Genomic DNA, 17,216 nt, shown 5'->3' with positions numbered 1-17,216 from the left:
ACAATTATGTGACTGATGAGCGTTCCGTGTTCAAAGCTTTAGAGGCTCGTACACCCGTGCAACATTATGTCACCCCACACCATAACACCTGGACCAGCAAAACGATCATGTTCGACAATGCTGGGCACTTTCAGGTCTGAGTTATTGGAATAAGCCCCCCTCTCACTCTTATCAATTTGATTGACTACTTAATTAAATTGATAAATTAATTAACCTCTCTGGTGGGAAAGTGCCACACCCACCTGGACTTGGATTGAAATACACTCCTGGAAATGGAAAAAAGAACACATTGACACCCGTGTGTCAGACCCACCATACTTGCTCCGGACACTGCGAGAGGGCTGTACAAGCAATGATCACACGCACGGCACAGCGGACACACCAAGAACCGCGGTGTTGGCCGTCGAATGGCGCTAGCTGCGCAGCATTTGTGCACCGCCGCCGTCAGTGTCAGCCAGTTTGCCGTGGCATACGAAGCTCCAACGCGGTCTTTAACACTGGTAGCATGCCGCGACAGCGTGGACGTGAACCGTATGTGCAGTTGACGGACTTTGAGCGAGGGCGTATAGTGGGCATGCGGGAGGCCGGGTGGACATACCACCGAATTGCTCAACACGTGGGGCGTGAGGTCTCCACAGTACATCGATGTTGTCGCCAGTGGTCGGCGGAAGGTGCACGTGCCCGTCGACCTGGGACCAGACCGCAGCGACGCACGGATGCACGCCAAGACCGTAGGATCCTACGCAGTGCCGTAGGGGACCGCACCGCCACTTCCCAGCAAATTAGGGACACTGTTGCTCCTGGGGTATCGGCGAGGACCATTCGCAACCGTCTCCATGAAGCTGGGCTACGGTCCCGCACACCGTTAGGCCGTCTTCCGCTCACGCCCCAACATCGTGCAGCCCGCCTCCAGTGGTGTCGCGACAGGCGTGAATGGAGGGACGAATGGAGACGTGTCGTCTTCAGCGATGAGAGTCGCTTCTGCCTTGGTGCCAATGATGGTCGTATGCGTGTTTGGCGCCGTGCAGGTGAGCGCCACAATCAGGACTGCATACGACCGAGGCACACAGGGCCAACACCCGGCATCATGGTGTGGGGAGCGATCTCCTACACTGGCCGTACACCACTGGTGATCGTCGAGGGGACACTGAATAGTGCACGGTACATCCAAACCGTCATCGAACCCATCGTTCTACCATTCCTAGACCGGCAAGGGAACTTGCTGTTCCAACAGGACAATGCACGTCCGCATGTATCCCGTGCCACCCAACGTGCTCTAGAAGGTGTAAGTCAACTACCCTGGCCAGCAAGATCTCCGGATCTGTCCCCCATTGAGCATGTTTGGGACTGGATGAAGCGTCGTCTCACGCGGTCTGCACGTCCAGCACGAACGCTGGTCCAACTGAGGCGCCAGGTGGAAATGGCATGGCAAGCCGTTCCACAGGACTACATCCAGCATCTCTACGATCGTCTCCATGGGAGAATAGCAGCCTGCATTGCTGCGAAAGGTGGATATACACTGTACTAGTGCCGACATTGTGCATGCTCTGTTGCCTGTGTCTATGTGCCTGTGGTTCTGTCAGTGTGATCATGTGAAGTATCTGACCCCAGGAATGTGTCAATAAAGTTTCCCCTTCCTCGGACAATGAATTCACGGTGTTCTTATTTCAATTTCCAGGAGTGTAGTTAAAGTCTCCACCATGACCCTCAACAGATTGCCACGCCCCCTTACCAACCCATGTGTACTAACACGTACTAACATCTACTATAATGTACTAACGTGCACAGCACACTACCTCATCCAAGATGGCGGCTGTGACGTCAGATGATGGCTTTTGTGTCAATAGGTTAAGTGCCTGTCAATCAAAAGGAAGAGGGGGTGACATGGTAAAGCATTTAACAGAACAATAGGTTAAGTCAGACCTGAAAGTGTACCTGTAGCAGCCAATGGGGGGGGGGGGGGGGGAGGGGTTGGGGGAGGGGGTGGATGAGCTAATAGATTAAGTGCAGTGATATGGAAAAACCACTTAGCAGAACAAGCGGTTATTTACCTGTCAATCAAAGGAGAACAATAGGTCTGCCCCTGAGTCATACCTGCCCCTGATGTGGGCAAACTGCACTAACAAAATTCGCCGGAACATAGCTTGTCCCCCTACTTGCCCTATCAAATGAAACAACACTAAAATACCTTGGACTAACCTTTGGTTGTAAACTAACATGGAAACTCAACCTATTAAACATCAAACAGATAGCTCACAAGAGACAAAAAGGACTTAACTAGCAACTGACTGGCTGTGGGGATTTCATCCTTCTACCATTCTCCACATCTACATGATCTTGGTTTGATCTATCCACTTCAACGCCAATGTGGTCTGGAGATCTGTTCCACCCAGTTTCTAGCATTCCCTCAAAATCCTTGAATGCTACGTGGTTTTATCATGCTTCATCATCTATTTATCCAGCACCTCTCGAATTCTTTAGCACTTGTCGAATTCTCATGTCTCTTCATCCACAATGAACATGTTTATTCAGTCTGTACATTCAAAAATTTGGCTGCAGCGAAGCTATCGTTTGCCCCAGTTATGACTCCTCCCTTGCTACCAAGCCAATGTCAGCACATCGTACTGACACTGCATCACACCACACATCCTCCGTATTTTCTCCCCGAAACAACATCTACAGCCTCCCCCTCTAAAATAACGGATTTATACCTGATATTTATTTTTCTCAAAGAGTCTCACCTACTACTCCCCATACTTTCCCACATCAGCGGTTCCTCCTCCTTTCCCACCCTACCCTTTTCTTTTCTCTTCATGACCATGACCTGCCACTCATATCCCAAATCCTCATATATGAAGCCACCAGTTTCGTTTTCCCTCACAGCTCATAACACCTCTTCTAGTGTCAACTTACCCTTTCCTTTACTATAATGAACCGATTCGTCCTATTATAAAAACAGCCATAAAAGATAAAAAAGTGTTTGTAAAATCTTTGATGTATAGCAGTCATCTTAATAATTTAAAAAATTATAATTTTAATATTTTAAAACCATACTTGTATGTTTATTAATGTTCTTCACTGAAGAGCGGCAATTGTACAGCTGAGTCCGCAGCTCGTGGTCGTGTGGTAGCGTTCTCGCTTCCCGCGGTCGGGTTCCCGGGTTCGATTCCCGGCGGGGTCAGGGATTTTCTCTGCCTCGTGATGACTGGGTGTTGTGTGATGTCCTTAGGTTAGTTAGGTTTAAGTAGTTCTAAGTTCTAGGGGACTGATGACCATAGATGTTAAGTCCCATAGTGCTCAGAGCCATTTGAACCATTTTTTGTACAGCTGACAACCGATGACATATTAAAATGAAAGGAAAAAACCGAAGGAACATATTGAGTCTCAATCAAATAGTATTTAAAATTACAGTAACTGATGAGAAATTATTTCTTGGGATAGGAATGTATACCCACAGAATGAGAGATGCAGCAAGTGTAACTTAAGTTTACGTCATTGCATATACTGTTGCTCACTGATCGTCACCTCTTAGAAGAAGAGGAAAATTATTAACTCCATTGAATCTTATATTTTAGTGAGCATTAAAAAAAATCACTGACCTATCATGGGTGCACCAGAACAAAACGAAGGCACCACAGACACTTCTGCGTTCACAAAACGGTCAGATCTATAGACTCAATACCTTGGGCGAAAATTGCTAAGTTTGGGGCCTAACAGGGTTGCCATTTCTAATATTACTAATGCTTTCTATAAGAAATTATTGCCCAATACTTAATGAACTGGTATCATATAATTTTATCTTTGTCGAAATAAAAGGCAAAATAATCGTAACACTTGCAGAAATGATACTTACTGATAGCCTGTTAGTAATTACAACGATTTATAACAATTTACTTTGAAAAAAAAAGCATCTTAGAATGAGATTCTTACTTTATGCATCTCCTCTGCATCTTCACTGGAACTAATAAAAATGCTACATCGTAACATAAATCATCAACAGTGCTGATGAAGGATAATAAAACACTACTGCGAGTACTTTTTGTGGGGCATCTATAAGTTGTCCATTTCCAATTATTAGCTAAAGCAGCCTTTGGCAAATGTGATAATGCAAACATGGGCGCCAGCATACCCCCACCCCCATCATCCTGAGCACCTTTCAGACTAACACGCATACATCAGCCCTGCCTTTTTACCTTGTGACATTAACACTGTCTATAATAAACCTTGCAATACCAAGGATGCGAGGGGGGGTACTTTGTGGGTACCTTTTGAATATATTGTAATATAGATAGTTACTTTATATTTTAAAATCTTGAAAAAAAAATTTACTATTGCTAATTATTATTTCTTCTATCCGATTCTATAAATGTTTTAAATTTTTCAGTTAAACTTAATCCAACAATTTAAGTGTCAGTGGCAGATGTCAGTTTCCATAGTGATGTTGTTGTTGTTGTGGTCTTCAGTCCTGAGACTGGTTTGATGCAGCTCTCCATGCTACTCTATCCTGTGCAAGCTTTTCAATCTCCCAGTACCTTCTGCAACCTACATCCTTCTGAATCTGCTTAGTGTATTCATCTCTTGGTCTCCCTCTACGATTTTTACCCTCCACGCTGCCCTCCAATACTAAATTGGTGATCCCTTGATGCCTCAGAACATGTCCTACCAACCGATCCCTTCTTCTGGTCAAGTTGTGCCGCAAACTTCTCTTCTCCCCAATCCTATTCAATACTTCCTCATTAGTTATGTGATCTACCCATCTAATCTTCAGCATTCTTCTGTAGCACCATATTTCGAAAGCTTCTATTCTCTTCTTGTCCAAACTATTTATTGTCCATGTTTCACTTCCATACATGGCTACACTCCATACGAATACTTTCAGAAATGACTTCCTGACACTTAAATCAATACTGGAAGTTAACAAATTTCTCTTCTTCAGAAACGCTTTCCTTGCCATTTTATATCCTCTCTACTTCGACCATCATCAGTTATTTTGCTCCCCAAATAGCAAAACTCCTTTACTACTTTAAGTGCCTCATTTCCTAATCTAATTCCCTCAGCATCACCCGACTTAATTAGACTACATTCCATTATCCTTGTTTTGCTTTTGTTGATGTTCATCTTATATCCTCCTTTCAAGACACTGTCCATTCCATTCAACTGCTCTTCCAAGTCCTTTGCTGTCTCTGACAGAATTACAATGTCATCGGCGAACCTCAAAGTTTTTATTTCTTCTCCATGGATTTTAATACCTACACCGAATTTTTCTTTTGTTTCCTTTACTGCTTGCTCAATATACAGATTGAACAACATCGGGGAGAGGCTACAACCCTGTCTTACTCCCTTCCCAACCACTGCTTCCCTTTCATGTCCCTCAACTCTTATAACTGCCATCTGGTTTCTGTACAAATTGTAAATAGCCTTTCGCTCCATGTATTTTACCCCTGCCACCTTTAGAATTTGAAAGAGAGTATTCCAGTCCACATTGTCAAAAGCTTTCTCTAAGTCTACAAATGCTAGAAACGTAGGTTTGCCTTTCCTTAATCTTTCTTCTAAGATAAGTCGTAAGGTCAGTATTGCCTCACGTGTTCCAGTGTTTCTACGGAATCCAAACTGATCTTCCCCGAGGTTGGCTTCTACTAGTTTTTCCATTCGTCTGTAAAGAATTCGTGTTAGTATTTTGCAGCTGTGGCTTATTAAACGGATAGTTCGGTAATTTTCACATCTGTCAACACCTGCTTTCTTTGGGATTGGAATTATTATATTCTTCTTGAAGTCTGAGGGTATTTCACCTGTTTCATACATCTTGCTCACCAGATGGTAGAGTTTTGTCAGGATTGGCTCTCCCAAGGCCGTCAGTAGTTCCAATGGAATGTTGTCTACTCCGGGGGCCTTGTTTCGACTCAGGTCTTTCAGTGCTCTGTCAAACTCTTCACGCAGTATCATATCTCTCATTTCATCTTCATCTATATCCTCTTCCATTTCCATAATATTGTCCTCAAGTACATCGCCCTTGTACAGACCCTCTATATACTCCTTCCACCTTTCTGCTTTCCCTTCTTTGCTTAGAACTGGGTTTCCATCTGAGCTCTTTATATTCATACAAGTCGTTCTCTTATCTCCAAAGGTATCTTTAATTTTCCTGTAGGCAGTATCTATCCTACCCCTAGTGAGATAGGCCTCTACATCCTTACATTTGTCCTCTAGCCATCCCTGCTTAGCCATTTTGCACTTCCTGTCGATCTCATTTTTGAGACGTTTGTATTCCCTTTTGCCTGCTTCATTTACTGCATTTTTATATTTTCTCCTTTCATCAATTAAATTCAATATTTCTTCGGTTACCCAAGGATTTCTACTAGCCCTCGTCTTTTTACCTACTTGATCCTCTGCTGCCTTCGCTACTTCGTCCCTCAAAGCTACCCATTCTTCTTCTACTGTATTTCTTTCCCCCATTCCTGTCAATTGTTCCCTTATGCTCTCCCTGAAACTCTGTACAACCTCTGGTTCTTTCAGTTTATCCAGGTCCCATCTCCTTAAATTCCCACCTTTTTGCAGTTTCTTCAGTTTTAATCTACAGGTCATAACCAATAGATTGTGGTCAGAGTCCACATCTGCCCCTGGAAAAGTCTTACAATTTAAAACCTGGTTCCTAAATCTCTGTCTTACCATTATATAATATATCTGATACCTTTTAGTATCTCCAGGGTTCTTCCATGTATACAACCTTCTTTCATGATTCTTAAACCAAGTGTTAGTTATGATTATGTTGTGCTCTGTGCAAAATTCTACCAGGCGGCTTCCTCTTTCATTTCTTAGCCCCAATCCATATTCACCTACTATGTTTTCTTCTCTCCCTTTTCCTACACTCGAATTCCAGTCACCCATGACTATTAAATTTTCGTTTCCCTTCACAATCTGAATAATTTCTTTTATTTCATGATACATTTCTTCAATTTCTTCGTCATCTGCAGAGCTAGTTGGCATATAAACTTGTACTACTGTAGTAGGTGTGGGCTTCGTATCTATCTTGGCCACAATAATGCGTTCACTATGCTGTTTGTAGTAGCTTACCCGCATTCCTATTTTCCTATTCATTATTAAACCTACTCCTGCATTACCCCTATTTGATTTTGTGTTTATAACCCTGTAGTCACCTGACCAGAAGTCTTGTTCCTCCTGCCACCGAACTTCACTAATTCCCACTATATCCAACTTCAACCTATCCATTTCCCTTTTTAAATTTTCTAACCTACCTGCCCGATTAAGGGATCTGACATTCCGCGCTCCGATCCGTAGAACGCCAGTTTTCTTTCTGCTGATAACGACATCCTCTTGAGTAGTCCCTGCCCGGAGATCCGAATGGGGGACTATTTTACCTCCGGAATATTTTACCCAAGAGGACGGCATCATCATTTAATCATACAGTAAAGCTGCATGCCCTCGGGAAAAATTACGGCTGTAGTTTCCCCTTGCTTTCAGCCGTTCGCAGTACCAGCACAGCAAGGCCGTTTTGGTTATTGTTACAGGGCCAGATCAGTCAATCATCCAGACTGTTGCCCTTGCAACTACTGAAAAGGCTGCTGCCCCTCTTCAGGAACCACACGTTTGTCTGGCCTCTAAACAGATACCCCTCCGTTGTGGTTGCACCTACGGTACTGCTATCTGTATCGCTGAGGCACGCAAGCCTCCCCACCAACGGCAAGGTCCATGGTTCATGGGGGGTTTCCATAGTGAACGTCACCTATATAAATAAAAAATGTAAGTGTTCCTTTTGAAAATCATGTATCTCGGAACATTCTTGACCAATTACTTTGATATTTTGACACGATATTCTATTATAATAGAGGCGCGTTTTGCAACATTCCATTATCATACAGGCGTGTTTTTGGGAACATATGTCTGCATGTGTGTCTCTCACTTTTTTGTAACAACGTTTCCCTATTATTTAATTTATAAAACCATTATATATTACATATATTGAATAAATAGGTATGTAAAAACACAAACATATTCAAAGAGAACATTGTTTCAAAATTTCAAAGCATTCCGTCGAAAGCTTTCGGAGATTTGCAATTACGAACATTTACAGTTTCTATATAAGTACAAACGTAGATATTCATTTCTTCAGAATCACAAATCTCCGAAAGTTCTTCGCGGATTGCACTGAAATTTTGACATAACATTGCATTCAAATACCCATGTGTTTTTATGTACCTGATAGTGAGGTATGAGTGAACAGTGTGGCATTACATTATTTTAATAAGTTATTTGTAAAAAAAGTATTGTATACCTGGAGTAAATCTATGATTATGTCTAACTAGAAATCTGTAAATATATATGTATACGAATTAGCTTATTTTAAATTGATCTAAACTTGTAAATACTTTGACATGTCCTATATCCTTGTAAAAAGAGATCTACAGATGAATAAAGCTACTACTACTACTACTACTACTACTACTACTACTGGAACGCCATCTGGTGTATATGTTATGTATATGTAATAGAAGGGAGAACATTATGAAAATGTAAATGTTGGTTTGTTCAAAATAGTTAATCTCTGGAAGTCCTCCACTGATTGCTTTCAAATTTTGACTTCTAATATGGACATGCTCGAGGTACCTAATTCTTTAACATATGTGTATTTTAATACATGTAATATATAAACATAACAACTAAGAAAGCTAATTTGCAATAACAATAAACAAGACTCAAGGTCAGACAGATGGTATAGGTGATGGATAGTGGGGGAGGGGGGGGTAGGAAGAGGTGGAGAGAGAAAGGGGGAGAAGGAGATGGTCAGAAAAAGGGGGTAGTGGGTGATGGACTGAGAAAGGGAAAGAGAGGCAGAAGGAGATCGGGAGAGAAGAGGGGAGGAAAAGATGAACGGAGAGACTGTGAGAAGGAGATTGTAAGAGAGAGGGGGGAAAGAGGAGGAGTTGGACTAAGAAAGGGTTCGAGGTAGATGGACAGAGACAGGGGAGATAAGGACATTAGGAAATATATCCAATTCCCATATGTATTAGAGACGTGTTCTTTCTCTTCCCTTTGTTTCCCATTTAAGCAGACTGAGCCACAGCAAAGCGTAGCTGGGCATAGATATTTTCACGTTCAGGACTTTGCTTACACATTAATATCTCTTTAAAAAGTTTGTTGAAAGCGGAAGTCATTAACAATTAACGAAATTTAATTTTTTAGGGTGGGGATAAAGCACACTTTACTGAAAATGCTCTGATGTTGCTAAGAGTGTGCTGAAAGATATTTTCATGTTCTGTATCCTACTAACAATCATTACGTTTTAGAAAATGTGTTGTTAATATAAGTCTACAACAATTAACGAATTTAGTACTCGTTAATTTTTTTAGGGTGGACGCGTTATGAAAAATACATTGGTATCGTTAGGGTTAAAGTCGCTTTTTTGGTAATAAGACAGAACTAGCGAGAAGAAAATTTTCAGGAAGGAGCTAAGATTGTCAAAATGAAAATCTAATTAATCCTTACGCTTCAACCCATTGTGCCATGTACTTCACTTGTTATTGAAACACGAAGTGGACTTCAGTATTTGCTTTGTAACGTAAGATTATCAACGTCGAAAGTTGGTGATCACACATTATGGGTTTTGCTCTCGTTTGTGCCTTCTCATTGTAACTTATTTATAGGAAGAAATTCATGCGATGCATAACGGTGCTGTCCTGAACTAAGCTGTCAGATAGCTTTTAAAATAGCGAAAGTAGCGCGTCTCTTCAGTGACTCTCTCATTAATATCAAGTCCAGCGTAAATTCCTCTTTTTGAAACAATTGGTGTTTCAAGGAGAACGGTTTGCAGACATACTGAAGAAAAGGCGAACGCCGTGAAAGCGCAGTAGTTTCTCTTCTAAAAATTTTTCCCAGCTTTACGAACGTGTACTGGAAGTCAAAACCAGCTCTTATTGGGAGTAGCATAAAAGGTTTTGTGAGGGATAGCTTCTATGAGCGAAACGCACCTGTTGTGCTCATCTTAATTTTGACACTTTTTTAGACAAGCCTTTGGAGACAGCCGAGGAATTTCATTGGATATGCTAGGCCAGTATTAATTAAAACATCGATAAAGATACATCGATAATTCTTGTAAAACTTTATCTGCATAAAATCAAGCTGCAGCTCGATGAACTTCTGTACATCACAATAACATTTTGTTTGACTTTTAATTTTTTTCATTTTTATAGAGATTTTAGTTTTTGCATATTTTGAGCCCTTCTAGCCCCTTTTCAGCTCTCTTCAGTCAATAAATTACAAACGTGATTTGCGTGCAAACAGAACCAGCTGTTTGTCAGGGGCTCCTAATGTCATTTGGATTCACTGACTTATCCGTATATAAGGGGCAGTCAATTGAAAACCGAACACTCGCTTCAACGAGACCATGGAATGGTTCCATTCACAAGTAATCACCATGCATGTTAATACATCGCACTGAGAGACGAGACGATCAATTTCTATTTCGTAGAATGCCGTAGGCCGCTGATGGATCCGAAATCACACCCACTCTTTCACTTCCCCGTCCTACTAAAACCGACGTCCATGCATGTCATTCTCTAGGTCGCCAAACATGTGAAAACCACGTGGCGAGAGATCCAGACTATATGAAGGATGCTGTAGTATTTCCCAAAATAACCGCTTTAGTGCAGCCTTCATCCGATCGGCAGTGTGGGGGCGGGCTTTATCGTGCAACAGGGTGATTCCATCCACAGCATTCCTGGGCGTTTTCACTTTATGAAGCGTCGCAGGTTCTGCAAAGTGTCTTCATAGCGCTGCGCATTGATTGTGGTTCCACGCTCGAGGAACTCGATGAGTAGAGGGACCTTTAGTCGAGAAAGGTCGTGGTTACCTTACCGGAACTTGTGTGAATGCCTTTGGATTTCTTGGGCTAGGGAGAGGTTGGATGTTTCCAATGCTGGCTTTGCCGTTTTCTCTCGAGCTGTCGGAATGCTGTTGGACAGAATCATCCTGTTGCACTATAACGCTCGTCTCCATCCTGCCAACAGGACGAAGGCTACACTTTTGATTGGTAAACATTGCATCATCCTCCGTACAGCGTGGATCTTTCACCACATGGTTTTCACATCTTTGACAACCTGAAGAAAGACATACATGGAAATCAGTTTTAACCGGACGAGGAAGTCCAAGAATAGGTGTGTTTGTGGATCCATCAGCGGACGACCGCGTACTACGAAACACAAATTGGTCATCTCGCCTCCCAGTGGGATAAAAGTCTTAACGGGTGTGGTGATTACTTTTGAATGGAGCCGTTGTGGCGGGTGTTCGGTTTTCGTTTGACTGCCCCTCGTAATTCTCTACCAGCATAACTTAAAAATATGCGAACTTAATTTCACTCATCAGACGTGTCGTTATTCTGATGCAGGGCTTGTCTGACGTCATGGGAATAACGTCACATGCCTCTGGAATTAAAATCTCATCTTCAGCTGAAGATGGATGGTTGTGAAACGTCTTGGCACAACAATGACGGCAGTAACAAGTAGGCGCATTGATAGTTTGCAGCTGGTCATATTTTGAATGTGGCGCTGAAGTGTTTCGGCGTAATGTGAAGGTGGTAACAATTACGCCTCAAGTTAGTTCAGTAGATCTCACTTATATTGTAGTTTACGTGTGGGAGTCAAATAAACAAACATTCTGCAAAGTGAAACTTCCTGGTAGATTACAACTGTGTGCCGGGCAGAGACTCGAACTCGGGACCTTTGCTTCTCGCGGGCGAGTGCTCTACCATCTGACCTATCCAAGCACGACTCACGCCCCGTCTTCACAGCTTTACTTCTGCCAGTATCTCGTCTCCTACAGTTTTAATCTGCCAGGAAGTTTAATATCAGCGCACACTCCGCTGCAGAGTGAAAATCTCATTCTGGATTCAGCAAAGTCTTTGTTCGTTATTTATAAAGCTGAAAGCGTTATAAACCTGAAATGAAGCTGTGGACATGCAAAAAAAAAATATAGTCACTTTCAGAGAAATAATGACAAGCATTATTAAATACTCTGTAATTCCGCCCCTGGACTTGATAACCGCTTGGATTCGGTTAGTAGGTCATTCCATCATGTTGTGCAGGTACGTAATATCCAGGTTAAACCATTTGCTGAGGATTTGATCGCGCAATTCGACCAAATTGAAGTAATGCAGTTTTCGGCGGTTTACCAGCTGTTCCAGTATGTTCCACAGGTTTTCTGTCTGGTCCATGTCACGTGATGTTGCAAGCTAGTCGAGATCAAATAGGATGGGAGAATGCTCAGAAAACCAGCCACATTTTTCTCTAGCCTGATGAACTCTGCTGTTGTCGTCTTTATGTGCCTATGTCAGCAATGGCCTCTTGTGAGGTGACGGAGTCCAAATGTTCATTGCACGCAGTTTCCGTCGCAACGTTCTCTCGCTAACGTGTTGGAGTGGACCTGCCTGCAGCAGTTCCTGTTGGGTTTGGAAGCGATTTTGTTTGAAAAGCAGTGAAACGTGTCTCCGATCTCTCTTTGTCAGTATCTTTTTCTGACTACAATTCTGACGCCGTACTTCGTGGGCGCGTGTGTTAAACCATTTATCGTAGACATGTTGAACAGTCCACCCCGATACACCAACAAATCCAGCAACTTCACACATCACATAGCTATGGGCACGGCCAAACACCATTGCCCCTTGATTACCACTCTATCACTTCGTTACATTTACCCATGTTTACGTACAGTGTCCGTTTGAAACATAAATGTCTCAGTGATCGCTACTTTCTGATGCTCACGTACATCTACATCTACATACATAATCCGCGATCCACCATACGGTGCGTGGCGGAGAGTACCTCGTACCACAACTAGCATCTTCTCTCCCTGTTCCACTCCCTAACAGAACGAGGGAAAACTGACTGCCCATATGCCTCTGTACGAGCCCTAATCTCTCTTATCTTTGTGGTCTTTCCGCGAAGTTGGCGGCAGTAAAATTGTACTGCAGTCAGCCTCAAATGCTGGTTCTCTAAATTTCCTCGGTAGCGATTAACGAAAAGAACGCCTCCTTTCCTCTCGATACTCCCACCGGAGTTCCTGAAGCATTTCCGTAACACTCGCGTGACGATCAAACCTACCAGCAACAAATCTAGCAGCCCGCCTCTGAATTGCTTTTATGTCCTCCCTCAATCCGACCTGATAGGGACCCCAAACGCTGGAGCAGTACTCAAGAATAGGTCGTATTAGTGTTTTATAAGCAGTCTCCTTTACAGACAAACCACATCTTCCCAAAATTCTACCAATGGACCGAAGACGACTATCCGCCTTCCCCACAACTACCATTACGTGCTTGTCACACTTCATATCGCTCTGCAATGTTACGCCCAAATATTTAATCGACGTGACTGTGTCAAGCGCTACACTACTAATGGAGTATTCAAACATTACAGGATTCTTTTTCCTATTCATCTGCATTAATTTACATTTATCGATATTTAGAGTTAGCTGCCATTCTTTACACCAATCACAAATACTGTCCAAGTCATCTTGTATCCTCCTACAGTCACTCAACGACGACACCTTCCCGTACACCACAGCATCATCAGCAAACAGCCACACATTTCTATCCATCCTATCCAAAAGATCATTTATGTAAGTAGAAAACAACGTACTGGATTCTATTACTTAAGAAGTAGAGGCAGTGTGTGCACGGTTGAGCACGTGGCTCGATCGCTGTGCAGTCTGTAAAGGGTTAACCATTCATCTGTGCGCGTTCACTGGGTTTAATATTTTTTCATCCAGTAAGATTACTAGTTCCTTTTCAAATAAATATCGGTGGACTTCAGCGGGTAAAAATGAATAATTCCCGCTCCGTTCCAGGAAAGGGCAAATGCTCCCTTTTACCCCCTCTGTAACCCCCACCCTGTTGCGGACGCCTTCCAACAAGCTGATGAGAGGTGTCCAGTATATTCTGTAATGGGATGGTTTGTGTGGTTGCTTCCAATGGTTTGCCCATACATATTAGGGATGCTACTGTTCTGTTTGCTCTAGCACTGTCTCTTCCCGACGATTCTAAAGCTTGAATGTGCGACTGTTTACAGGACGAGATAGCACGCATGGACGGCTACGAGTCGGAGAAGCACCTGGCCAAGACTAGGGACGGCTACTTGCTGACGTTACACCGTGTGAAGAGTCGCGAGGGCCCCGCGAAGAGGCCCCCTCTGCTCTTGCTGCACGGACTGTTTTCTGGGTCCGACGGGTTTGTCCTCGGGGGCCCCGGCCGCTCTGCAGGTACGTCTCCTTCAGAACATAGCGAATCAAGCTCAATACTGCACCTCCTCTTGAATCTTAGAGCTGCCTCGGCGGTCGCTCATAATTCTTCCCTACCATCTACATCTACATCTACACGGATACTCTGCAAATCACATTTAAGTGCCTGGCAGAGGGTTCATCGAGCCACCTTCACAATTCTCTATTATTCCAATGTCGTACAGCGCGCGGAAAGAACGAACACCTATATCTTTCCGTACGAGCTCTGATTTCTCTTATTTTATCGTGGTGATCGTTTCTCCCTATGTAGGTCGGTGTCAACAAAATATTTTCGTATTCGGAGGAGAAAGTTTGTGATTGGAATTTCGTGAGAAGATTCCGTCGCAACGAAAAACGCCTTTCTTTTAATGACGTCCAGACCAAATCCTGTATAATTTCAGTGACACTCTCTCCCATAGTTCGCGATAATACAAAACGTGCTGCCCTTCTTTGAACTTTTACGATGTACTCAGTGAGTCCTATCTGGTAAGGATCAATCTGCGCAGCACTACTCTAAAAGAGGGTGGACAGGCGTAGTGTAGGCAGTCTCCTTAGTAGGTTTGTTACATTTTCTAGGTGTCCTGCCAATAAAATGCAGTCTTTGGTTAGCCTTTCCCGCAGCGTTTTCTATGTGCTCCTTCCAATTTAAGTTGTTCGTAACTGTAATACCTAGCTATTTAGTTGAATTTACGGCTTTTAGATTAGACTGATTTATCGTGTAACCGAAGTTTAACGAATTCCTTTTAGCACTCATGTGGATGACCTCACACTTTTCGTTATTTAGGGTCAACTGCCAATTTTCGCACCATTCAGATGTCTTTTTTAAATCGTTTTGCAGTTTTTTGATCTTCTGATGACTTCATTAGTCGATAAACGACAGTGTCATCTGCAAACAACCGAAGACGGCTCCTCAGATTGTCTCCAAAATCGTTTCTGTAGATAACGAACAGCAAAAGGCCTAAAACACTAACTTGGGGAACGCCAGAAATCACTTCTGTTTTACTCGATGACTTTCCGTCAATTACTACGAACTGTGACCTCTCTGTCAGGAAATCACAAATACAGTCACACATAACTGAGACGATATTCCAGTCTGGATGCCAGGGCAGCGATATTGGTTGAAGAGATAATTAGAAGGGCGCCGGAAACGCAGCAATATACAACGCTGAAGGGCTTTTTAATATGCTGGCTTAATAAACCGCTAGATCACAGAATCTGCCAGGTGTTGCGAGGTGAACGTAGAGGTGACAGAATTCCCTCCGAATATTGGAGGCATTTGCGTGGAATCGTGACAGAAAATGAATTTTCGAACACTACACTTCATTCCGTTTGAGCAGCACAGTTTCCGTCTGCAGTAAGAGCAGCTGTGGCAGCGAATGATGGATACGATATGACTGATACGATACACAAGCGCTACTCCAACTCGCCGACAGGGTTCATGCGACTGTTGAACCAACAAATTCTCTCACAAGGTAACCTCCCCATCGCACCCCCCACAGATTTAGTTATAAGTTGGCACAGGGGATAGACCTTGAAAAACTGAACACAGATCAATCGAGAAAACAGGAAGAAGTTGTGTGGAACTATGAAAAAAACAAGCAAGATTTGCAACATCAAGGATAAAATGAGCCCAGGAGCGTCGTGGTCCTGTGTTTAGCGTGAGCAGCTGCGGAACGAGAGGTTCTAGGTTCAAGTCTTCCCTCGACTGTAAAGTTTACTTTTTTATTTTCAGACAATTATTATCTGTCCGTCCGTCCGTCCGGTGGATTTGACGGTCTACACACGGAAAATTTTGAAAACGTTAAAAACATATGTTTTGACAGAGCAGAGGGAAAACTATGCGACTGTGAAACTGTTGCATTCATTTGTTGCAGTTTATGTGACAAACTCTTATGTTTTCATCACTTTTTTGGGAGTGATTATCACATTCACAAGAAAACCTAAATCGGGCAAGGTAGAAGAATCTTTTTACCCATTCGCCAAGTGTACAAGTTAGGTGGGTCGACAACATATTCCTGTCATGTGACGCACATGCCGTCACCAGTGTCGTATAGACTATATCAGACGTGTTTTCCTGTGGAGGAATCGGTTGACCTATGACCTTGCGATCAAATGTTTTCGGTTCCCATTGGAGAGGCACGTCCTTTCGTCTACTAAGCGCACGGTTTTGCAGTGCGGTCGCAAAACACAGACACTAAACTTATTACAGTGAACAGAGACGTCAATGAACGAACGGACAGATCGTAACTTTGCGAAAATAAAGGAAGTAAACTTATCACTCGAGGGAAGACGTGAACCAAAGACCTCTCGTTCCGCAGCTGCTCACGCCAACCACGGGACCACGGCGCTCCTGAGCTCACACTATCCTTTATGTTGCCTATCTTGCGCATGGTCTACTCAGTTTGTATATTTTGCTTATTTTTTTCATGGTTCCACACAACTTCTTCCTGTTTTCTCGATTCATCTGTGTTCAGTTTTTCAAGGCCTATCCACTGTGCCAACTTATAACTAAATCTGAGGAGGGTGCGATGGGTAGGTTCCCTTGTCAGTATAGCAAAGGTGGAGGCGACGGTGGAAGAATACGAAGCGGTGGCGATTAATAAGCAGCGGCGCGCTGTTACTGGTACACAACTTCAAAAACTCAAGGAGCAGTTAGACGGGCTGCAGAGGCAATGGAGATCTTGAGAGCTACCATTTTGGAGGTCCTGCCGACACATAAGGACAGCGAAGATGCCGGGAAGGAGCAGTTGTGTTGGTATCATCGATGATTCGGGGAGCGAGCCTCAAAGTGCATTCTACCGTGCAGTCATACTCGCCACGTAAATAACATGGAGACTGTAATTACAGGTGTTTCTTTATTAACGGTATCTCGGCGACTTTATGTTCGGGATGTGACGGCTCCGTGTTATTATTTGATAGACACGGGGTCTGATGTCAGC

The 17,216-nt window shown here is 43.2% G+C and overlaps 1 protein-coding gene across 1 annotated transcript in view; it reads left to right on the top strand.

The window, feature by feature from the left end:
• The window catches only part of LOC124803299 (lipase 1-like), a 221,342-nt gene that overhangs the window by 93,051 nt on the left and 111,075 nt on the right, over window positions 1-17,216 (top strand). Inside the window, exon 2 of the mRNA XM_047264482.1 lies at window positions 14,070-14,259. Within this exon, the coding sequence (XP_047120438.1) occupies window positions 14,070-14,259 (190 nt within the window). The remainder of the gene's footprint in view (window positions 1-14,069; window positions 14,260-17,216) is intronic.

The sequence above is a fragment of the Schistocerca piceifrons genome, chromosome 6 (genome assembly GCF_021461385.2).
Source record: "Schistocerca piceifrons isolate TAMUIC-IGC-003096 chromosome 6, iqSchPice1.1, whole genome shotgun sequence".
NCBI classification, from domain to species: domain Eukaryota; kingdom Metazoa; phylum Arthropoda; class Insecta; order Orthoptera; family Acrididae; genus Schistocerca; species Schistocerca piceifrons.
This window is presented reverse-complemented; position numbering and strand designations above follow the sequence as displayed.